This window comes from Hippoglossus stenolepis, chromosome 4, assembly GCF_022539355.2.
Source record: "Hippoglossus stenolepis isolate QCI-W04-F060 chromosome 4, HSTE1.2, whole genome shotgun sequence".
Classification (NCBI taxonomy): domain Eukaryota; kingdom Metazoa; phylum Chordata; class Actinopteri; order Pleuronectiformes; family Pleuronectidae; genus Hippoglossus; species Hippoglossus stenolepis.
This window is the reverse complement of record NC_061486.1, coordinates 5,067,302-5,093,025: the sequence shown is the minus strand read 5'-3', so window position 1 is coordinate 5,093,025 and position 25,724 is coordinate 5,067,302. Positions and strand designations below refer to the sequence as shown.

Here is a 25,724-nt window from a genome sequence, read left to right as displayed (position 1 = left end):
AAATGCACACATGACTAACTAAATAAAAGCCATGGGGTTTATTGCAGATGATTATGGGCGTTTTTCTGAATTCTCTATAATTATCCATATAAACTGTTTTATTTCCCAGCCCACTTCGGGTTTCCTTTTGCACTGGTTCACACTCACCCAGCTGGTTTTAGCTCTTTATTACCTTGAGTGCTTTTGATTTCGTTTGCCTCGGGTCTTAACTGACAAAAAAATAAATAAAATAAAAAACGTTTAACAAGATGAAGACTAAATGAAAGTTGCTGTTGAAACATCAAGCGAGTCATCACATTTAGCCAGTGCTCTGACCAAGAGGAGAATTATAATCAGCGGGTTTGGTCTGAAAACCCCTCGGGCGCTTTGCATTATTTCATCATGTTTTACCACATCAGGCACTTTCCGCACCAAAGTGAAATAAACAAGTGTCACTGTCAGGTCTCTTTTCCACACAATCAGCCTTCAGATACTGTAATTTATTCTACTTACCTTATTTTATTACCCAGGGGCTTGAAGGACTCCCGGCAGCATTGTTAAGAAGACAAGGCTTCACCAGGAGGCTGCAGCTTCAACGATAACATTTATCTCAACATAATAGCATCCGCTTTAATTTACCTCAGTACTTTTTTACTACCCTGACAGACGAGATGGCATTGCAACATAAAAGAAAACAAGCTGATAGTAAATCTTAATATGAAATGGAATTGGTTGCCTTTTTCTTGACATCTGTTTGGTTTCCATCTGTGGAATCATCGGGGCAGAAATAGCTTTTCATCCTCGAGCGGACAGGATGAACCAGATATTATATGATTATGTAGGATGACAATACCGTCTCAGTGTCATACGAAATGTCAAACGACACACGCAGTCCCGCAACAACCTGATCCCCATCTCTGTTGTGTTGTGGACGGATTGCTTTACATGTTGCATAATGTGTTCTCATTCAGTTTATTTCCCCGTCTTCCTGAAAGGCTTTAAAATGTCACAATAACATGTCTGCGATGAAAGAGGACAAATCTGTGCATCATTGTTTAACTTGTATCTATCAATCTTTATAAAAGTGAAAACAGAGCGATCTTCTACAGACATTTTAAAAACATTGTACGTCAGCATCATGGACTGAATACGTCTCCCAACACAGTGAAGCCAAAGAGTTTCCATCTCCATCTGGTGACTGACTGCAGTGTAGGTTATTATCCCTGCCTCCTCCATGTTAGCACCAGGGCCATACAAGTCAAAATACATGTCAAATCATTCTTCTCAAAAAATTGGTTCCTGTCATTTTACCTATAGTTCAAGTGACATTCTGATACCTGAGTATTATCCATCTATCATCCATTTTGGTTTATCATAAGCTGTCAATGTTTTGACATTATTTATTCCCTTTCTTGTACAAAGTTATATGCGGCTGTTTATCTTTATCTCTTTATCTTTTTTGCTATGTTTTGAATATGTAAAAATTAATGAAATATATATACAAGCTTATTTATTAATATAACATTTGTTATTAATCAATTTATATATGGATGTATATAAAAACATATTTATATCTGGTGTCTTTACAACCTTCCTGGGTTTTTAAAATGGGCCTCATGTCCTGTTGAAATTTCCTCTCTTACTCACTGAATGGTTTTTTTACATTACGCCCACACAATGAAATGCCGGGAGGCAAAGTGACCTGTTAGTTTAGAGAATATTAGATTTTTGCGAATTAGGTAAGGTTGCTTAAACCCCATCCCCGAGGGTAATAAGTTAGCCGTGTGTGTCCCAGAAGGCAGCGTGAATGCAGTGGGACGGCACTTTGTACACTTGGCAGTGGGAGTCAGTTTTTCCTCGAACCCTGAAGCGTTGCATTGTCTTTTGAAAGGAGGCTCTTTGTGTTTCCAGCGTGGAGCCGCTCACATGATGAGCCCCAGTACTGTCAGTGAGGCATTTTGATGTCTGGCAGAAACTGTGTGGTGAACACTAAAACATTCATTGCATATTTGGATGCTATTAACATGAATATTAAAGCGCAGATTGCAGCGCCTTTGATTTTTTGCCCACTCTGCCCCAGAAGACCTTACGTGAGCATGTTTACTGCTCATTGTAAAGGGTAATTGAGGCAGGAGCACGTCGCTGTAGGTGTGTGTGCTGACTTTTGGACACGTGGCCTCCCGACATGCCTTTCTGTCAGGCGCCGTCAGCGCAAGGAGGAGGGCGCCGCTCGACACATCTGACATGACCCAGTTAGAGGAGCTACACTTGTAGGACCCTATAAAGTGGATCCTACCCTGAGGAGGATTTCCATACCCTTTAGCTTTGTTGTTCTCCTCACTCCCCTTCACTCGACTCGCCTCTCTGATGGATGGAACAGCCATCACTTTTTTTTTCAAATTGAAATTCCAGACTAGCATACTAATGGTCGTTCTTCGTATTTCACTTTGTAGACGTTCACGTCTCTCTTTTTTCTTCTAACCTTACACACTCTTAGATTTCTCTTTTTTTAAATCATTCAAATTTTAGTTAAATACGGCTGAAAAGCTTTGACTCTACCTTCGTCATGTGCAAGCAAAGTAGCTTATTGTCGCCTCCAATCCTCTAAATGATAATACAGCAAGTCATTAAAATATTGCAAGATATTGCAAAAGCTAATCTTCCCTTTGACTTCGCTGGAGAAAAAAAAACTGAGGCAGCAAATTAAAACCAGTGCAGCGTTTTAACAGTCAGGTGATCGGGTGATACCCTGAAACTCACCGTCTCTGCCGCTCCTCATGATTTAGATTCCAGCAGCAGTTTATCACAGGAGTGACGCCATTTACAAGAGATTGTCAAGAAATTGTGCAACATTTTTGGAAAGGCTTTGAAGAGGAATTTCTCTCACATGCTGCTGAATTATTTCCCTTGTTCCCTTGTGTCTGTTTGCTTACTCCAAGGGGCAGAATGTCCAATTTGCAACGTGAGATCAGAGGAGACACGGTCGAGGTCGCAGGGAGGCGCGGGTTTTGTTGCAGGACAGAAAGTATCTGCGCTGCCGAGTGAAAAGCTCATTTCCCCAGAAGATGTTCTCTTTTTAAAGTTATTTGCGATGTCTTTTGCACACGCTGGCTTCACATTGTGCACAGTTTATGCACCATGTTGTCCTCTTGAGCTGTAGGTCTTTTTTTTCCCTACTTAAAACATGCCCACTGCTTAATGAACCCCGGGGTTCATTTTGCTCCAGTAATTGGTGCGTTTATTAATTACCGTTTGTAGTCGGAAACCGTGTGACAAATGGGCGGTGTGATTAGATAAGCCCGGCTCTTGACAGAAGGCCTGTAGGAAAAGCACTGAATCAGATCAATACAACACAAGCTGCTCTCTCTGCCCAGGGCCGGTGATGGTGACTGATGGGTGGACATGGAGAGAAATGAAACGGTGACACACAGGAGTGACACAAGCCAACAACACAAATTGTGCCTGTTTTCGCCTATTCCCTTGATGTGCTTTTCATTTGAAAGTGACAACTGAAGTATTCGAAAAACCTGAAGCTTTGCCTACGTGTTTTTCTTTCATGCAAACAAACTGAAGTGGTGATCCAACAGCAGTGTGCAGCTCAGCTCTGCTGCGTGCATGTGGAAACCTTCTAGCATTCAGTTTTGATTTGATCAATAACTGTCAACATCAGTGAAAACATCTGGATTCAGGATCACCTCCTCAGCCGTGTTTGGTCCAGGAAGGTCATGTCCATAACAAGAGCAATAAATTCCTCTTCACATTTTCTTCAAGGCCTGAAGTGGAAACGTGCAGTCGTCATAAACATAATATATTGTAAGAGAAAATAGAAAGAAACAACATTACTTACTGAGATCAATGTAAAAAAAACAAAACATAAAGCAAAACATCTGAGTATTGGGTCGTGTAAAGACCTTGTCGGACCACTGCTCCTCAGTGTGTTGATGGATGTTTAAAGCACTGTGGTTCAGTTTATAATTCCATTTGGTCCCAGAGGGACAGTTACAACTGTCTTGAAAAATCACTGCGGCCAGAGCTGCCACGTTGCCCCCGCGGCAAACCTCATGATCCATAAGAAACACTGTCGTTTGCAGCTTTACGCTGGATTTAAAGATATTTTGGTGGGTGATCTTTTAATCTTGTTAATTTTGTACCTTGTGATCACTTGTTCGGAAGCAGATGGGGAATATAAAGGGGTCCTCTTAACCCAAATATAGAGGGATCTTTGTATAAAAGGGTCTAATGGCTGTTGTTGGAATAAAAGAGTGTAGTGTTTGAATGTGTCCTGGGACGACATTAGCAAGTACCAGAGGAAAAAGGGAGATAACTTTGTCATGGACAGGACGGTCACACTCTGAATAAAGTCTGAGCCTGATGTAGCCGGAGCTTGTTTGTCACAGAGCTCTGATCTCTTTGGTCCGGTCAGAGATACAGTTTCCCTGGGTTTGATATTCAAGTTGTAAATCTAAAATATCACACAGAAAGTGACGACAATGACAAAAGACTGTGAAGTGTAAGATCTGTGCAGCCATCCATCCATCACACAGTATGAAATGCATCTGAAAATATTGCAAACAGTGGGGAGGGAACATATCGTTCAACCGGAAAAACATCTTCCCCGTGAAAACACCTCCAACATCCAACCAAATGATTGAAGTAAAGATTGTGCAAAAAAAAAAAACAGTGTAGTGTTGAAGAGCACAGGCTTTCTTAACAAGAAGGAAACCAATGTTGTCTAAATAACACCTGAATGCCATTGGCAGCAGCAACTATTTGTATGCTCCACTGTACACATCACATATCACACGTTCTTCACAAATCCCTCCTTTCTCCGCATCCCCCTCATCCTCCCATCTCCCACTGGCCCAGAATCCAACATTTCGACTGAATTTCCAGATCCCCCCTCTCGCTCGCACAAAGCCAGCAGCTTCACATACGAAGAAGCTCCTCTGAAAAAACGACGGTGTCGATCCAGCTTGAACGACGGAGAATCCAAACATCACAGGGAGAAAGCAGGCGTGTGAGCCATACATGTTGACGTGTGCCTTGTGTTTCAAGTGAAGGGGGAAAGAAAAACCTGCCTGAACATGCAGGGATCGGTCTGTTGACAGATTAGACACAGGCTGAAGCTACACTGGGAACCTGTCGCTGCCTCTGAGCGAAGCTCCGACAGGTGAACCGAGAGAGAATGAGAATGAGCTGAGCTGCACATTAACAGGTTGGAAAAGTCATTTTAATTAGGATGAAGGCAAATCTGTTTATTGATCAAATAAAGGAGTCTGAACACGTGGAGCCATTTCAGATGTGACATTTTGCTTAATCACGCAGAGCTATTCTCTCACATAAATGCATGGAATTCATTTCCTTGCATAATCCAGTTAGTATTAAATTATTATTTGACTTTTCTTTCAAATGAAAGCAGTCTTCATAAGATAATTGCTTTTTACATCCAAAAATAGGTTATGATGTTGATTGTCTGCAGGATTACTCAAAACCGACTGAACCGATTTACATGGAGCTCTGTGGATGGGGTGGGGCGGATCTGGATAAACCAGCAGATCCGGGATTTAATTTATGTATGTATGCATACTAGATGCAACTTGTTTGGAGTGAGGAGGCACTGTATTGATCCCAAAGCCATCTTATGTCATTTACATATGAAACCACACGAAGAACTACTCAGTAGAATGGCATTTAAATTCAATCAAGCATTTCCAATTTCGACACACTCTTAAATATCAGTCCCCTTAATATGCCAGATTTTTTATATTTATTTTTATATAAATCATCATCTACGAAGGGAATTCTTCTCTGAAAACACTGAACCCGAAACAGCTTGCTTTCATTCCTGGCTTTTTTTTCCGGTAAAGTTATATCATATAACGTGACACGTGAGATTGAAAAATTCAAAACTTAACGTCCCGCTTCAGTTGTTTACGCGAAGATGTTTCGGGTCAATCAACTGGTTCAACTGGTTCATCCCAACTTTCAGTTTCCGACTCCGATTTTCCAATTGGCTCAAATTGCGACAGAGGGAATCGACGCCATTGTATCCATGGCTACACCAACTCAGGGAAGACTGTGGGTGAGGGGTGTAACTTTCTGACACGTACTGCAAGCGGTTGACCAATCACAGAAGAGAGGCCCAGAGGCGCTGCAGAAATGTACGATGACAATTAATGCCTATTTTCAAACATTAAAGCATGTACACCTCTTCTAGTAGGACCCCCAAATTAAAATTATGAAATTATAACAGACCAAAATATGGCAATTGTTAAAGAAAAAAATACTTTGAAGCTGAATCAGATCAAAGGACAATGTGAAGGTAGACTTTATTTGCACTGGGTACCCAGGTGGGGTTGTTGTTACGTTTCCCTCCCCCTCTCGGATGATCCTCCGAGCCCAAAAGGGAACGTCTTACATTAAGCTGGCTCATTCAGGCACATCCCCACTCCAATTCCCTGACCACCAAATTTCTCTCCAGCTTAGCCGCAGCCTTCCCCTGTCCTCTTTGGCCTTTTGAATGATAACCTTGAATAGCATTGTCTCGGGGCAAAGAAGGAGGGTAAAGAAATTCCTTGGTTCTGGACAGAGAGCAGGAAGGCTTGAAAAAAGGCATCAGCACTCCCTAAATCAGAGAATGTTGGGGGGGGGGGGTATATGAAAAGGGGGCAGTTTTTCCCTTTCAGGTAAAAAAGCGTCGACAGAAAAGGGGTGGGGAACAATAGCGCTGCCCTGATGGAATAAAGCGCTTCTCTGTGTTCGTTTTTTAAAGCTCAGAAAAATGTGATTTTAAAAAGTGAGCTCAACTGCGATGACGAAATCCGAGGCAAGGATGTGCAGGCGAGCGATCACTATATTAGAGCAGGTTTTATGGATTGAACGCAGATATGTTGGACTCACTGTATCTGATTAAGTCCATTTAAACTGAACTCCTTCCCAGTTCATATAATAGCCTTTCAGAGAAGCCATTAGGCCCTGAGATAGTCATTCGTGATAATGGCCAGCGCGGAGATCAATTGAAAGCTGATCTGTGAACAAGTTGTCGGCCGTCTTATGTTCGGCACCGCACACTCCCTCCGACCTTTTCCTCTTCCTCTTCACTTCCCACACCGGAGCGGAGTGTATCAGGCATTAGCCGGCTGCCATAGCAACTGAAACCAGACTCCCAAAGCGGGCTGAGGTTTTCCAAACAGTGCTTGTTGGCGAAAAGCGGCGAAGGTAAACAAACAAACCTCCCAGGCCCGGGTTGATAGAGCACTTGAACCTCTCCCAGAAAGCCGGGGGCGCCTTCGGGTTTGACCCGAGGCCCAGATTGATGCAGCAGAAACCTTTAATTTAGATTTTTTTTTTTTTTTTTTTAATAACCTCACACACACACGGAGTAACTGAGGCAGATTTCTCACATTTATGATCTTTTTCTGTCCGTCTGTTCCATAATGTCGTGTAGCTGCGGCGTCGCTGCTGTAACGGCCTTCTGGCGACTTCCACCAGCCACCGCTCATGGCAGCTTAGTGGAGTCCTGCAACGATTTCATCATGAGACGGCCATCTGCTCGCAGCAGAATCAGCCGCTTCTTGAAGTTTATCATGTGGTCTGACAGAGAAATAAACCTTTGTGTGGTTTGGGGGGAAAAACCAAGGAATTCGCAGAAGTTAAATTCTTATCGGTTAGAATTTAATTGGCCGAATTAAAACGTAGTGTTTTTTTTATAGGGATATCAAATTAAATTTATGATATGACAAACATGAACATTTCAGAAGTCTAAATCGCACATGACATCGAGGAGTTGAATTTATCAACTTGCTATTGAAGCCCGACAAGTTTTTTCTTTGTTATCGTCAATTTGACAAGAGCCCGAACAAGATGGAGTTTGTAGGGAGTTGATACGATACCAATAATATTACGTATTGGCCGATATATACATATTTTTTTAAATGTCGTTATCAAACCCTTGTGAAGAAGAAATGTAATTATGTCTTGATATTTTACAGTTTAACCATCAACTTTATTATAAATAGCTTTAAATGAAAAGAAAACACAAACCAAAAAAAGATATATAGAACTTGAATTAGGAAAATAAAGATATTTTTTACATAAATACACATCTTTTCTGCATCGTGTACGAAAAACTGATACTAATATGTCTGTGAAATATCATATTGGCCCATTTTTATCGGCCAAGCGATATATCAGTCAGGCTCTACTTACTATAGCTGTGTTTTTCTTTGATTCTCTGCTTTATTTTCCCGCTACATTGCACCGTTATATCCCAAGGAGATCATTAAGTTTTATCTCGGCATGTGGTTTCCTGCTCTTTTGTTCTCAAACTGAGGACTAAGACTTCAAATTTGGGTCAAGAAAATTTGGGGGAATTCACAAAATTATTCGTAGACACAAAAAAAGAGGCCTTCAGGGGTCCCGGGCCAAAAAGGTTAACGCGCCGCTGTAGCTAACAACCACACGCCAAATGACACAAATCCCCGCCTGTCTGTTTTGTGCAGATCAGGGCGCATCGGTGTCAGCTTAGGAAATCAGGACAGGAAGTATCTGACTACCGCGGCGCAGGCAGAATCAGAGCCCGAGGTAGTTTCCTCTCGCATTTCTTTCAAGCAGCTTGGCTCACAAACATAATGGGAGAGAACATTTTTCATTCTAGGTGCCGTCTTTCTCCCACATCCTAGTCACCAGCCTCCCTGCCTCTGCTTCTCAATAACCCACATAGTGAGTGTGGAGGATGGGATTTGATGGAATTAACTATCCTGGGGAAAAAAAATAAAATAAATAAAAGCCAAAGGAAAGATGCAGCGGCACATATGACTTGGAATTGAATTACACCCTCGGCGGTGTGTTTATATTTTTGCTCATCTGCTCGTCTGCTGTGATTTGTGTTGCTCGGTGTCTGCCTTAATAGTGTCATGGTAACGTGCGAGCGCTCGCACAGAGTTCACCGACTGCGGAGTAGCAGGCTGAGTGAGTTTATCCCTAAAACCAACAGAAAGCACCGACTCTTCACCCAGAAACCTCTCATTCTTCTGTGGTTACACAATGGAACTGAGCTCTTGTCTTTCTTGTGGCGATAATTTCCCTCCCACATGTCGTTGCAGTGCTCGCTGTCAGCACCGCCATCATCATCATCATCATCATCATCATCATCATCATCTGACCTGATGTGGAAAATATGCACTGAGGTCTTTCTTTTATGCGTTCCTCCCTCTGAGGTTCCTGCCGCAGAGCTGCAGCTCTTTAAGGTTTTGATCATTTTGACAAATGTGTTAATCAAAGTATAATTGAGAATCCTTCTTTTTTTTTTTTCAGATGCTAATTTTACAGTTTGCTGAATGGAATAACAATGTCAGTGTGAAACAAAACCACATTTTGCCCGAGTTATGGGTTTTTTCCTCCTTTCTTTTGCAGCAAGGAAATTCAATTTGATTACATGCCGCTGTATCTCTCTGCATTACACAACACTTGAAAGAGAATTTCAGATTTTGTTAAATATTAATTATGAATACATTATCACGCTGGCAAGCTCTACAGTCTTTACTGTTACAAATCTGAATCAAAACACATTTGATAAGATTATATAACTGGGAATATTTTAATGATTGTACGTGTGAGTGCTCACTTGCTCCGAACAGTGGGTTTTTCTTTATGTTCGTCAGGGGCGGCTGCTTGTACAGGGATTTACATCAAAAGCTCCTGTGTGTTACTTTTGCTGTAGTGCTCCTCTAAAGGTAGTGAATTAAGGTCCTAAAGCAGCGACTCGTCTGAAGTTCTCTTAAGGGTCTGAAGAAGAAACGGCTGAGTTGTTATGTATGAAAATCCCCGGATCCCCTCTGATCCTGAGCTGTAATGACACAGCCTTGGTCAGAGACGTTTTTTTTATATCCCCTCGCTCTCAACACGTCGGGGTTTGACTGAGTGGATTTTCTACCACAGGTGCCGTAATCAGCCCGTCTGTTTGCGACAAGGTCTGCCATGCGTTTTTTGGCGGCGAACGGGGAACACGCAGATGTCTTTTCCGCTTCCTCCCGGCTCCACCTCCGACGTTAGCCAGTTTGTCGAGCCCATCTGCATTAGCGTGTGGATTAATTCCTGGTTGTTATCTGGCCTAGATGTAGTGCGGCAGTCCTGGATGGCATGGGGTAATCAGGTTGGAAGGCAGAGCTCGCTCGTCTTCTATCCCTCCGCTGCCATCTTCACATCCCAAAAACTGATAGCAGGGCCGACACGTTGGAGGGGATTAAGCTAATTTGATGGCAGAGCCACCTACCAGGGGCCCCTCAGGGTAATTTCAAGAGACAGGCTTTGGCATCCAGGGAATAACTTGTCAAGACCTGGCTACAGGCAAATATTGAGGATATTAATCCTTAATGTAATGGCCTTGACTAGATTCCACTCTTGTCTCTGTGTGCAGCTTTAAGCCCGGTAATAAGTCTCTTTAATCACTGACATAAAGCAGTCCCTCAAGGATTTTTCCGGAGTTTTACAGTAATTATTGGGTACGGGAAAAATGCTTGTTTTTTTTTTTCCCGCCGTTGCCTCTGTGAGAAATTGCCAAGCGATTTGCATATGTTGGTCGTTCATTTGCATTGGTTTTTTATGAGCTGCTGCTGGGAGAGAGAGAGGGGGCGGGGGGGCTTTGTTTTGGGCACGGTGAAAAATGTGATGAAGTGTTAAAGTCACAAACCGTGTCATTTTACAAAGGGGATGTGAGGTTTGTTCAGAGGTGAAAACACAGCTGGAACAGGTCGGAGCTCCCAATCAGTAAATGCTGGAAACAGGTGATAAGGTTTTTCAGATGCAGGTCACTCACGCAGCAGCTCATTGTCTTATTGGTCTTTTTAATTAAAACGTAAATAAAAGAACGAGATCGAATCCGTACAAAAAGCTCAGTTCACCTTGCCTGATATCAGAACACAACAAAAAAAGTCTTTGTATTTTTCCTCCTCATTAAGGAAAAAGTTTCTTCCCTTTCCCCCGAGGAGCGGAGTTGAACACCTTGATGATGACACTTTGTCCTTGCTGCCGTTTTCCCCCTCACTCACCGCTCGCTGTCTCGTCTGCCACGTTTGATGGTGTGTTTTCTTTTCTTTTGTATCTTCTTCACTGACTGACTCATCCTCCTCTTCCTCCTCCTCAGGTCTGCTCATAGGATCCGGCTGCGCTCTCTATCCTCTGGGATGGGACAGTGAGGAAGTACAGCAGACCTGCAACAACAGCTCAGACCAGTTTCAACTAGGTAAGACAGCTGCCAGCATCACGCACACACACACACACACACACACACACACACACACACACACACACACACACACACACACATGCACCTACTGATGTGCACACTTAAACTTGTCAAACACTGCGATTCCAGCCCATTTATGACCTGATTTCTCTGAATGCACAACTTGTTTCAGAGTCAGACTGAGTCTCAGCTTCATTGTGCATTGTATTTTTTTTTGTGCAGTGTACAAGGGGGAGCACGGAGCAATCAAAGGCTCCCGACCATTAGAAGTGTTGTTCAGCCGTCTTCAGGCTCTTGCACAGTTGAAGCACAGTCACAGACTCACTTTTTCAAAACATTTTTCGCACCGTGTCTGCACCAAATGGTGAAGAAAGAAGGTGAAACCAGGACATGGTGACACGACACGTGGACAGGAAACACAAGCGGTCAGGCTGGTCAATGTTTCCTCCTTCTCTCATCTCGACCGGCATAATGTTGGCAAAATGTTTGAATGGCACAGAGTCAAGGTGGCTCGTTTCTGCCTTGTTAGCATCAGACCGGTTCTGGAGGGGCCGATGGGCACGTTATGAAAACATAAATCTTTCCATTTACTCGTACAGTGTGAGCCCAGCTTTACCCACCGATGCTCTAACCTTGAGCGTGTAAATATGTTTTCGTGTTTATTGGACGTCCTGGTCCCAGAAAAGTTGGACAGACTTTGTCCTGGCCCCTCAACATCCTGCCCTTTTTTACTTAGCTACAAATCCGACAAAATTCTCCGGCACCTTCGTATTCAAAAGAGATCTGATTCCTCGGTACTTATAATGCATAAATCAACAGAACCTCCAGTGGCAGTGGATTTCTGAAGTGTTTTATAGCAATGACTATGTGCGGAGAATAAGCAGGAGCCTGATTTGTGCTCTGTATTCAGCCGGCAGCATCAGGACTGTCTCAGCAGGTGGAGGGGTTCTTCATACATACTGCACCTCGTCTTTTATTTGTTACTAATCAAATACTGTTTGATCTTTCACTACTTTCACTACTTTTTGAGGACTTAAATAAACATCATCCCCCCAAACGTCGGAGCTGTGCATGGAGAAATCCATTCGGTCAGATTGGGAGATTTCTCACAGGGAAACTTCTGATAAAGCTTCTCAGCCCATAACCTTGTGATCAGGTGACACTGGGAATACGTGGATTTGCTTTCGCTTTTCATTTCCATCAGTGTCCAGCAGGCTGCAGTTTCTGCCACTTTTAATTTTCTTTAACTCTCTTCCTCACTCCACAGAACTTCTATGATTTCATTGGACGATCAAAAAGTTTAAGGTTGTAGCTTGTTACAAAACAACTAGTTTAATCCGTCTGGGGTCGTCCCCTGGAGGACGCGATTTCTATTACACCCCGTAATTACACAAGGGAAGGTTTTGACCCGACAGTGGCACCACAGCCTCACCAGACAATGAATATTCTTATCACAGTTCCTGACGGTGTAGTCAGCAAATGTTGAGTTACAGCCGTTCTGACGGGGTTTCTGTGGAGGACGAGGAGGATTCCGATATATCAGCTAAAATGTTTCCTAAGGTTTTACAGTTAAACTGAAAAAAAACACAAATGCAGCCAATTAATAAAATGTTTATTGTATGAAATGCGAGTTTCCATATTGGAAGACGTTGGCAAACATAAAGGCAGCTGCACATGATGTTTGTGAAAGGCTCTAGTTGAGATAAATTACTCTGAAAAAACAACATCATCGTTGTCAAATAATGATTTTAAAAACACAAAAACAATGTTAAACAGGAGGGGATTTGTAACCATCCCCATGTAATTCAAACAGATGTGATTCTGATTAAATTTCAGACAACATCAGAAGTAATTACGTCGAATACGAGAATATCTTATCGTGTGATTTCCCTTTTTGAAAGAACAGACTCTTGGTGCTTACATTATTCCTAACAAGTGTGTTTGCATCAGTTCAGTGCAGTTGATTATATTTGCCAGTTGCAGACGACTGAACCGTAGTTCACCTCCTTCTTGTCACGACTGAAAACTGTGACGTTCTCCGGTGAGAACCGTGGGATTCCACACAAGCAGCGAGCGGACTCTCTCCTCTATCGACTCGTTCATTAATCACGATGGGAGCCGCCTGTGCTTAAGTAAATCAAAGATAACCTTGAGCGTGGCTGCGGGACACTTAACTTGTTCATTGTTAAAAAGTAAAACAACAGAAGGAAAACTCTGCTTTGACTCGACGTGTTTTTTTTTTAATGTTTAATATTCCCTCACATCCTGTTAAACTACAGCCACATTATGAGAAGAGATTAAGCTCATTTTCATCAGAGAGAGAGATGTGCAGCGTTAAATGCGACTCGGAGAGAGAGAGAGAGAAAAGTCTTTTTTCAGTGTTGGCTGTTGTTCCACAGTGAGGAGGCGGCTGATATGATTTGTTAATGAGACGCCTCCCCGTCCTCCCACCCGGCCCCTAATTAGATAACTACATTCAATCAGACATTCTCCCTAAAATTCAATGTGATGTTTATAATGAGAAGTCGTGTTGGTCATCACAGCATTTTCTTTTTTCAACCCAAATTTAGCACCAGATGTAGGTCTCATCCTCGTTTTAATAATGCACATAATTCCCTCTGAAGATTAGAGGAGATGCGTCTTATTGAGCCACTTTTTGTTTTAATTTGTGTTCGCTTGCAGCCTTTTCCCCGGTTTCTGCATCTTCTGCTCCCGTCTCCAGCTTTGTGCGAGTTTATTCAGCACAAACCAGAGCGTCTGTCTGCAAATGAAGTCGAACTATGTTCAGCGCCTTTGTCTCAACAATGCAAACTGTTGTCTTCTCGAGAAGAAGTGACATTTTGCGGCTTGAACGAAAAATGCGAAGCACTTTCACCACATTTTCTGCTCTTCACACAAACGTGTTAACTCCGGCAACAATAGTGGCGAGACAGTGTGTTCCCGTGCACGCAAACTGATTGAGAATCCAAATGAACCCATGTATTTTAAATGAGCCATCATTTGAATGAACTGTCACCTTCGCAGTCCTTGTTATATTCCGTTGGCGCTAATTAATACACAGCCCACACACAACGGTAATATACTGCAAACATCCATTAACGCTGAGTAGATGTACGACACTGTGTCATGACCAGAAACACTGCTCCTGGAACATTAGTTTACAATAATTCTTTAATTCTCGTGACCATCAACACGTACAGTGGTGGGAATCATCCACATCTGGATCAAACCTCAGTATTTATACGTCACGGTCCAGTGACAGTCGTTCAGTCATGGTCGACACTCTGCACACACAGGAGAATCAAAGAAGGGATATCATGTTTCAAAACTGTGAGCATAAAGAAGTCAAGATAAATGTAGTTGTAATGTAAAATATACTGACATCAGAAACCGCAAAAGAATAAATGTGTATTGAGATATCAGGTACGAAACCTGAACACATCCTGTTTCACAGGCTCCTGCAGCCTTCATTGAGTAAATAGTTTCACATGTCAGCTCTTGTAGAGAAGTTTCTTTTCCTTTAATGCCAAAGTGACGAGAGCCAGACTGATTTTTTTAGGGGGGGGCTGATGCTGATACCGGGAACAAGATAGATATTTCCAATACTGATATATCGACTGATATATTGGCAATGATTTCTTAAGATTTCCTAATGAAACCCTTATGAAAATGAATTGTAATTTAGGCTTGATATCATGAATTACTATGAATAAAAACAAAAACACAAATATAACCACATATAAAGAACTTGAGAAGAAAATAAACATATTTTTGTACGTAAAATAAAGTTCATATCGGTGCGTATGGGCAAACATAAATGCTGATATGGATGTGAAAGGCTAAAACACCTTATTGACCTGCCTCAGGTTTGGGATTCTCTGTCCATAAAGAAGAGTTTAAAACCACATCCTTCACTCAGGAGCAGAAATTATTCATTAAATTTAAAAGAAATAATTATGTGACATGTATTGTGATACTTATCGATATTGACTGAACATTTAAATCTTTTTTGCCATATGGCCCAGCCCCATGAGATAGACAGTATAATTTGTATAAGACACTATGACAGTGCAGGTCTCATCTGATGCCCAGACATCAACAGAAAACGAATCAGCTAAAAGCTTATCTGTCCGAATTTCACTGAAATCCTTTCGTGGTTTTTTTAGGACATATCCTGGTGACAGAGTGACAGACTGATAAACTAAAGGGTGCAGAGATATCAACCTTAATCCCCCCCTGCTCTCCTCTGCAGGTTCCTGCCAGATCGGCTGGGCCTACTACTGCACGGGGGCCGGGGCGGCGGCCGCCATGCTGCTGTGCACCTGGCTGTCCTGTTTCGCCGGGAAGAAGCAGAAGCAGTACCCCTACTGAGAGCAAGAGACGGCGAATAGGCGGAGGCCTCGGGGCGGTACGACTAAAGGGAGAGAGGACTCCGACTGTGTGGAGTCGCGGCGGTTACAGCACATCAGGCACCAAAGACGCCAAAGTCGTCCTGGCGCTCTGCACATCACGGGACACTACTCATCTGACAACTGCAGGGACTGTTTCATGACGCAGCACACACATGGCTTTGAAAACTGGTTCTTCTCTTAAAGCTGTACTTAAATGAAAAATAAATGGACCAATCCTATTTGTAAAGTTGTTACATAACAATTTCTGTAAAAAAGAGTATTCTCTTCTTTTCTCTTCTTCGTCTTCTTGGGTTATTTGATGTGTATGTGCTCGTGTTCCCTGTGATCAGGAGAAAAGTAATACTGCTTCATCGTTACGTGAACTGTCGCTGTCTCCTCCTCATCGCTCATCTTTGCCTTAAACACACACAGAAATGCAATAATCCCTGTTTTACGTAAAAAGCAATCCAACACTGACCGCCTGCTTCCTCGACTTTTTCCAGATTCCAAAAACAAATCTAGTTTATTTAACACATGCATAAAGATATACGTTGTGTATGACCATGTATTTTATCATATTAGCACATGTTTTGTATTCACTGTTCAAATTATCCTTTGTCATTATTTCGGTTTTGTAAATAAATGTTTATGGAAAAACGGTTGTTGTCTTCAGCCACATGTCGAGCACCTGAGGTGAAGTGAACAGACCTGGCACTGGCATTCCTGAAAAAGCTTTTTTCCCATGACCTCTTGATCTCCGTGGTGTTCGCTGCACGTGGGAGAGCTTCCCCTCCTGCACCGATCGATACAGGGGATGAGGAGGTGCTGCGAATTTAGCTTTTCCCCGATAACCGATGAGGGGAAACGTCCGATTTATTTTTCGCCTTTTGATCAGGTCACTCTGCTTCAAAGCGTCAAGGGGTCGTCTTTCGAGACAATGCCCCCGAGATGCAATCACACCCTGGGACTCTGCGGAGCGGTGCAACCATCAGCTTAATGTCAAGAGGTGTCTCAGGGTTCCTGCACTCTGCCTTCTTAGCGTGCATAACAATAACGGTAACCTTTTCACAGCAATTACCACCGCGCGCTGTGTGTGTGTCATGAAAGCTCTGCAGCTCCTTGCTCACTATTTTTAGTCGGGTTTTGGTTTTTTTCCCATCTTCGTCTTCTCCGCTCTCTGTTTTTCCTCCTTTGATTAACAAACAACACTTCAGAGATTCGTCCCTGCCCGAGTGTACGAAGTCAGCTCATTTACAATGCAGCTGTTCTGAATGTATTTGGCCCTCATTAGCATGCCCGTTTTCACACAATGTGCGGCATCCCCCAGATAATGGCACCTCGCTCCCTCCTCCTCCTCTCCTCCTCCTCCTCCTCCTCCTCCTCCTCACCTCCGTACTCACTTGAGAAATCTCTCTTTCAGTACTTGCTCTGTTTAATCTGTTAGAATAGCTCTCTCTCTCTCTCTCTCTCTCTCTCTCTCTCTCTCTCTCTCTGATCTGACTGATATCACCAGTGATTGTTACAGTGTCAAACAGATGCCTCATCAGCTCAGGCTGTGACACATTGGGGTCAAGTCGGAGCGCTGCCGCCGTTGAATCAGTAAAACCCCTCAAACTGACGGGAGCAGCACCCTGTGCAGTCTGAGGTCTTGTTACTCGGCGGCGGCTGATTGTCTTAAAACATCCAAAATGTCGAACGTGACGTATCTGGGACGTACGGACGCTCTGCCGCTGAGTAACATCTGTTTTATAAAGACCGACCCAGAGCCGCTGTTCTCTGTGAGGAGTTTGATTTTGGGATGCTGCACCACGCACTGATCTATACTCACCTTCACTGCGCTGCAGGTAGAGGAAGAAATCTTTGACCTTTGAGTCGACACCTGGAAAAAATAAAGCCCGAGAGAGTCAGCGTGGTTTGAAGAAAGAAGCCGTTTTGGGTGGACCGACCCTTTAGGAGCACAGTTTGAATCGATGAGGGTTTGAGGATTTGATAGAAAAGCTTTTTGGGTTGGAGTATCTCCTAAATGGGAAGAGTCAAGAAACACAAACGTGAGAGCACATACCTTCGCCAAGGTTCACGCTCAATCTCGCCACGTTAAAGAAGGACAAAAGCAGATCTCTCCTCCAAATTTTAACGGGTTTGTTGTTGAGTCATGTCCCACCTCTCAACAAAAACACAGGAAACACACGAAAACACGTGGAGAACATGCAAACTGCCCATTCAAAGACCCTTAAAGGCTAAATATCTATTCATTCATATTCATGTAGATAGACGGATGTACTTAGTTGATCTCCAGCTGAATTCATTCATTCATAGCAGTTAGGATGTGGGAAGACCAGCAGGATTAACAGTGAATCAGCATTTCAGAGATTAACTTAATCTTGGGAGTTCAGCTTAAGTCAGGCTTATTTAAACACCTTAGGAAGATACATCAAAATTATATTTTCATTTTTATCCTCATTAATTTTCTTTATGCCTGAAGGGAAATACAGCAAAGATAATCAAACCACTAAGTGTACACCGCTGAATTTACAGTATGGCATCAGTTTTAAACAGCCATGCAGTGATTTCTTCTTTTTTTTTATGCTGATGGAGCGGGGGGGATTATTTAAGGGGGAAAAAGCGCCGAATCACCTTTGGAGAGTTCAGCCTTGGCAGCCAGGAAAACGCTTCCACATCAATTAATTCTTTCTAATTAATTTTTCCCCAGCAGAACCCCGGCGAGATAATTACTGCCCTCAAGAGCAACGCTGCCTGAAAAAAGGTTTTGTGCTACTCTAACACCAATCTCCGTAAAGATGGTGCATTATTGATGCAGGATAACATGAGAGGCAGCCATGACTGTGACCACATACAAATTACAGCAAAATAAAGTCTGTCGCCTAGGTAACCCACAAAAGTTACTTATTATTAATATTAATATACTGGCAGTGTTGTAAATATAACAAGTTTAAAAACTACAAGTACTGCAGCACAATAACAAACTAAAGTTGGTCTCAAACATTCACAGAAGTACAGACAATTTCCTGAAATGTTCGGGAGGGGTTGTATGTGAGAATACAAATGTCCGAGTCGTTTTCCTGAACGTTTCTAATACACGAGGAACCTGTAAAAAATACAAATATGTCAGGATGAAAAAGACGTCATGCTCGTAGACGACACTAACGATAATGTCCACTTGGAAATCCGACAGGATTCGAGTGGTTTTGGTGATAAGGCTCAGCTGTCAATCATGACATTCCCCCTGTTTTTATAGCATTAAATAACTAATTAAAATCAATAGTAACACTAAAACACACATCAGTGTGATTAGAACTACCTAAAATGAAAGAGATCAACTTTGGAAAAAGTTTATTTCACGTGTGCTTTGACCTTTTTAAATTTGGGCTGTGTTCCATCTGCTAACATGGAGGAGGGGGGGTTTATGACCTATGTTGCAGCCAGCCATCGGGGGCATTCAGGATGTTTGTCTTCACCTTTGGGAGCTGTCATGTCATCCATCTTTAACTGAAGGCTGTGGTTCAAGTCTTCTGCATGCAGGACAACTCTATTTATTTAAATACGATCACTCAGTGCTCACTCCCCCTAGTGTTAAAAGCATACCTCAGTAGCACACCTCAGGTGTTTTCTATTTGCTTCCTACCTTCCTTGACATCAGTAATAAAAACTAAACCTGCAGGCTCTGTGTGTCTGGACCATCTCATCAATAGCAGATGTCATTTTTCCAGGATAGAGAAGTAATAAACTCTCAAATCCCACATGGCCTCCGAATTCCCTCCTTCAAACCATTTCATTCTGTCGCCTCCTCCAGGTTTTTTCCTGCTAGAGTGGCACCGGGGGACGACAGGAAAAGAGCAGCAGGAAAAAACAACAACTTTGGTTTCCTCCCGCAGATGAGACATCTGCGTCGTGCAGTTTAGAGTCTGTAGAATGAAAACAGCAGAATGCAGGCTGCCTCTCAAGCTACTTCAGTAAAAGCTCAATGTCAGGCAGTGGGATTATTTCCAAGCCGGGGTGAGACCTGGCTGTAGCAACTTTGTAGTTCCCCAAAGTCGGAAAGTATAACGCTTCACAAATTTCTAGAGAACTGAAATCATACCTTTGGGCACTGTCTCAAAGCGTCAAAAACAAAAAAAGAAGGAAAACATTGTGAGCTTTTCAAAGCTTGCGCAGATGGCACAGTTTTCATTCAGTGCCTGAGTGGAGTCCCCGAATGGAGTTCTGTTGCACAATTTAAAAGTTAAAAAACTTCACAGCCTCCACTTTACTTCAGGGACATAAAACCCTATAGATACCGAACATAACAGACAATGAGGAGCGTGTGAGCATTTCAGGAACGTATATGAGATACTGGATATGCAGAGAAGATCCAAGAGCTGCTCCCTATCTAGAAACTCTCACATCACCGAGGTTCTGTTCATTATGATAAACTCTGCTATCAACCCTCCGCGGTTATAATTAGCTGATGGAAGCAGCGCAGGCAGAGGCAGGACCCACGAATGCAGACACAAGGCCGACGGATGAGGTTCAGCTTTATTACACAAAGTCAAACAAAAGGCTTACAGGGAGGTGAGGCCGGCACGGGTCGGATCTGGGCAGAGGGCAGAGCGAGTGCAGGCCGGATGTCACACATGCAGCGGGGAAGATAGAGCACAGACATCTGCAGCACAGACGCTTCCAGGAGAAAACATACCGACTCTTTTATCCTCCCCCGGAAGCCTGTGTGCACCGCATTCCCAATCTGCTGCTGTGTTAAAGCTGTTTAATATTGTTTTCAGACCATTTGATGATCACGTTTTCTTTGCCTCGGAGGCTGCAAGGCGTTGTGTTTTCAGGATATCCGTCGATCCCTACGTACGTCTGTCCCATTATTTTTTAACACGATATCTCAGGATCGCCTCGAGGGAATTTCTTAAAATTTGGTACCAACGTTCAGTTGGAGTCAAGGATGAACTGATTCGATTTTGGTGGTCAAAGGTCGAGATCACAGGGACCTCACAAACCCTTTTTTCTTTGTGAATGTGTTCTCTTAAGAACGCCTGGAAGGAATCCTTTCAAGGGGATAACAGTGGACTCACAAAACACGTTTTTGGACTCTTGAACATGATGTCTCAAGTCTGCCTTTAGGGAATTTCTTCCAATTTTGACCAGATAATTCAGTGATCAAAGGAAAAGGTTGCGGTGACCTCATATTATAAAGACGGCGAGGAACATGTGAAAGGACTGAAACTGCACCGGCTGGTTGAGGAATACAACCTCAGGGTGGTATTTTCTAGTTTAGAATATTTTTCGTCTTACAGAGTGAATCACCTGTCCCTGAAATGTTGCGTCTGCTGAGCTTCTCTCAGAAGGTTTTTGATAAAGTTAATCCCAACATTTTATCAGTCACAAACAGCTCTCTGGCTACTGGTATTTATCCAGTTTCAAGCCAACAGCAGTGCAGGGTCCCATATTTAAAAATCCAGCATTGATCCCTCAATCCCGAGTAACTACAGGCCGAACTTTCAACTGCTGCTTCTGTGAACTTAGTCTGAGTCAACTCGTACTGATAATGAGAAATTCCATATTTTAGAGGCCCAGACACATTGGGCCTCATTGAACTATATCGTCTTAAGAATTTTCTTAAGCTTGTTCTTAACGGTTCAGTGTGTAAGATTATAGGTGACAGGGATCTATTGGCAGAAATTGATTATAAAATGATCCTAGTGAGGTTTTCACTAGTGTGTTTCATCTTAATTGTATGAATTATTGTTTTCTTTACCCTAGAATGAGCCCTTTATATTTAATTACTTTATATTTACATCGGGAGTGGGTCCTCTCTACGGAGGCCACCGTGTTTTTACAGAAGCTCAAACTGGACAAACTAAACACCTTTTGAGTTTTTATGAAAACTAAAGTCTACCACAGGTTCTCTGGTGAGGGGTGTTCAGCTGCAACATGCAACCTCACCACTAGGTGTCATTAATTTCTACACACTGAACCTTTACGTTTTTTAAGAAAACTCTACATTCATGACGTGTTGTTAAACTGCAGAATCGTTCGCATCTGTGTTCTTATATTGATGAATGCCAAGTCTCATTTCTCTCAACAGTCCAAAACATCCCTGCAAAGTGTTGCAAGTGGAAAAATACCATATGTTCTGCCCATCGGGTTTTTGAGGTAACTTCCTTTTTGTTTTTCCTGAGACGTTTTCCTCTGCTTATATTATCCCAGAGATTTGTTTTGGTATTTTGGGACGTCCACCACAGGACTGTGCCACGGGTCCTGTTGTAATTCACCACATGTTCGCTGGTACAATCCTGTGGTGCATGTCCCAAAAATACAGCACAAGTGTCCTGAGTCCTGGAATTATACGCTTTGAGCTCAGAAGCTACTCGTAATGCAATTGTACTCACAATGACTGTGTGACCAGAAACGTGACTGCAGTGGGATCCGGCACGTTTCGTCTTTTTGAGGTGACGTCAGCGCTTGTGTGACGGCTTGTTTTCGCCCTCCTCTGACTTCTAGTGGCCACGTTTGATAAGTTCACACGTCTCACCTCTAACCTGTGAAATCCTTCATTGTTTCTTCAGCTGCTCTCAGACGTGCACTGACCGCTGCATATTTTCCTGTGATTTTCCGACGGGCCGTATGTTGGAACGCAAATATCCTGAAAACTGAAAATCAGGTGTTTTTCCACTCCCTCTAGAAAAGTCTTATATATGTGCTGTCAAGGTTTCTAAGACTGCTTTTGAAGCTCCAAACATCCAGAATGGACGCCTTAAATCGAGCAGGTTTCCATTGACGGCCTGATCCATCTCCAAGGTCTGTAAAGGAGAAACGGCCCCGAAGACAACGAACTGAACAAACAGGGACAAGGTGACAGTATCCAAGACATTTATCTTGGGATCGGCATAAGCTCTGAGGTTAAGGATTAGGGATAAAACCCCTTTATTTACGACGCTTGAATGGACGTTGAAATTCAGATAAACTCTGGACTGCACCAAAAAGTCACCTTCCCTGTCCACAAAACCACTTTGCTGACTCAACACAACAGATTGATGTTCTGTTTCCTTGATGACCATCTTCAATAGTCTGATAATCAGAGTGAAATGACCCTTGACCTTTACGCAGGGGCGTTGCATAATGGTCCTGCCTTGAGGTCAGGACACTACTTAGTCTGCATGTCCTTGTACCTGCTGTTGCAATTACTATTATTGGTGTCATTATTATTATAATTAGACTTATAATAATGATGATGATTATTATAATGCATCTTTATATGGCACCTGCTCTGTGTTATATTCGTTTTTCTCTATTTGACGTTTCTACTTTCCTTTCACTGTCATTAAATACAGAACAAACGGTCTAGACTTGCTGCGTATGGAAAGCACCGTGCGATAACCTCTGTTATTATCTGAAGTTTAGAGCGAGGCAACAACTTTAATGTTGCCACTAAAAGCTTCTTTTTTTAATTATTATTATTATCAAATCAACCTGAGAGCAAATTCTGGTTCTTCATAGTTTTCTGTTTTCATTATCTAATTTCTCGCAGGCCGTACATTTGAAGATTTAACGCTGCCCTCTTAATTATGTTGGTTAACGAGTTATTGTCATGGTTTATTGTAGCAGATCTGCATATTATTTCATTTCATTTAACAGTTAAATATCATATCAGGTTTTTAATGGCTGTCTGATAGACTTAAGTTTTCACCCTGAATCACACTGTGGATTTCTGTGTGTATGAGAAATGAAACGGGCAAAGCATCAAGATTTTCTTTTTTAATTTTACGAGAGATATATTTCACCGATGGCCCCAAACTTCAAATGAAGCTTCAAAATGACGGATTTAATGACACTGGCGGATTTCTCTGAACACATTTTGACATTGCAGACGATCGTTCATGCAGAGTTTCACTTCCTCTTTCTGGCACTTGACTCCGTTATTCGGTCCAGAACTTGTCATTGGAGAGTGATCGAGCTGCCATGTTAATGAGCCAAACTTTTGTAGTCACAACTGCACAACTGCAGCCCTGATTGCATTATATAGAAGTGGGGACAGCTTCAAAACTGGTGCAAATTCTCACAGATATCAATAAATGCTCCGATCCGTGCGTCAGGCAGGTCTGAGGACTGAGGAACCTCCACACCGGAGGCTCTTATTGTCACTCAGTCTGGATTTTTATTGCCCCACAGCTGCTTCATGTCGGTCGTATGTCATTGTTAAAGCAGCACAAACTAGAAAAGATGTGTCACAGCGTGTAACTGATTCCATATCGTACATTTAAATGCAGCACAGCAGCACAATCGCCTTCTCACTGCAATCACTTCACAAATTTATCATTTTTAAACTGTGATAAAAGCTCTGTTCATTTAATTCTCTCTCTCTCACATATGCACACGCTCGTTCGGCTTTGGTGCTTCGGTCTCCATCTTTAATAACCGGTGATTAATGATTAGCCGGTTGGCCATGTGCGAAGTCGTCACTTCAGAGCAGAGCAGAACCAACAGCCTGACACTGTCATACTTTAGCCATAAACACTGTCTTGTTAGACTTCACTGAAGGGTAGAGCCTGTAATTTGAGGTAGAAGATAACAAAAAAAATCAAAAACATGACGGGATTTTAAACTTGTTTCCGCTGCCGATTTTCTCACCCTTGAATATTGAGTAGTGAGAATCGAGCTCTGTGCCGCTCAGAGTCAAGATCTTATCATTAAGAAAATGTTTTTACATTTTCTTGTCTGAAAATAAAACCATTACCCTCTGCAGAGTGTTGCTTTCACCCCATCGGTGTGTGTACGTCTAAAATAACTGGAAAATGCATGGATGGATTTTTAACTAAAGTTGGTGGAGGTATTACTTTGGAGAGTATCCCCAGAACTTTTGATGCTGATTGGTCAAAGGTCAAACTCAACCAAAATATGGTCCGAAATACCGGTTCTCTAAGATAGCTCTGCAAATACTAGGGCTGGAGAGTTAATTTAAGCATAAAGTGATCATATCATCATATGATGTGATGAAGAAGTCACAATGAAGTCAGAAAATTATGCTATAGTTCAAAAATTCACATTTCCTGATATCTCTTCCTCCTATAGGACTTTATAAGATCTAAAGCTGAAAAAGAAAATGTCATGGTATGATAGGATAATGATGTTTTACTGCCATCTTGTAATTATGTCATGTCATTATGAAATGGTATTACAATGTATAAAATGTAGCATTGTCTGATTGAAATCCACCAGGAGGTTGTAGATTTTCCGCTTTCTAATTTACCTCCAAATTGTTTTTTAACTTTTTAATGCAAAGATAAAGAGCTAATTGCTGCCTTATCTTAGTCTTTATTCTTCTTATTCTAAAGTCCAGCAGAAGCTCAGCTGTTTGTACGAAGCATCTTCCCTGACCACGTTAACGAAGATATCATTTTCTGTAGCTGAGAGAGAAGCAGAAATGTCCATCACGTCTCCCCAAACAGCTTGAGTAGCATAATCCAGGAGCTGCGGACAAACTGTTGCACCGATGCCCAATATTTACCTCATTACGGCTTTTATTTTCCTCCTGAGGAAGACAACTTGCTGTTAGGTGAGACCAGAGCCCTGTCAGGGAGCGGAACACACGAGGTAATGGGGCAAATATTAGACATTTGGACCCGTGACGCACTCACTTGGCTGTGGAGCGCTTGGTTTATGCAGCGCAAGATGTTCTGGGAATTCTGTTGAAAATTAAAGGTGTGTGCTCAGGTTTCAGCTCCATAACTATAAATCACATACACTTTACATTTGTGCTGACCGTATTCAAAATGCATGTTATACATTATTTTCGATGCATTTCTCCTGCTCCAATCAGCCAGAGGCTCCCACTCACTGCTTTGTGAGATGAAAATCTATGAGCAGACTCTTGGAAGTTGTAATCCATCATGTTAAGTCTGCATTATTTTTGTTTTTTCGTCGGTAAAACATCATAAAAGTCTGCACGGTTTTATCTTATAATTAGATTTTCATATGGAAATAAAAGGAAACTAAAGGATGATTGGAAGAGTTCACATTAAAACAGAGTCATAGCTCCACCCTCATGTCTCCAGTACTGTCCTCTGAGAATCTGGAGCTTTTACCAGAGGGATGGGCTTCTCTGG

General features: G+C 42.4%; 1 protein-coding gene across 1 annotated transcript in view; it reads left to right on the top strand.

Annotated features, from left to right (window-relative positions):
• Positions 1-16,273, top strand: part of LOC118105826 (LHFPL tetraspan subfamily member 6 protein) — a 46,830-nt gene extending 30,557 nt beyond the window's left edge. The window contains exons 3-4 of the mRNA XM_035153760.1: positions 11,123-11,221; positions 15,477-16,273. Coding sequence (XP_035009651.1) covers positions 11,123-11,221; positions 15,477-15,595 — 218 coding nt within the window. The 3' untranslated portion in view covers positions 15,596-16,273. The remainder of the gene's footprint in view (positions 1-11,122; positions 11,222-15,476) is intronic.
• The last annotated feature ends 9,451 nt before the right edge of the window (positions 16,274-25,724 follow it).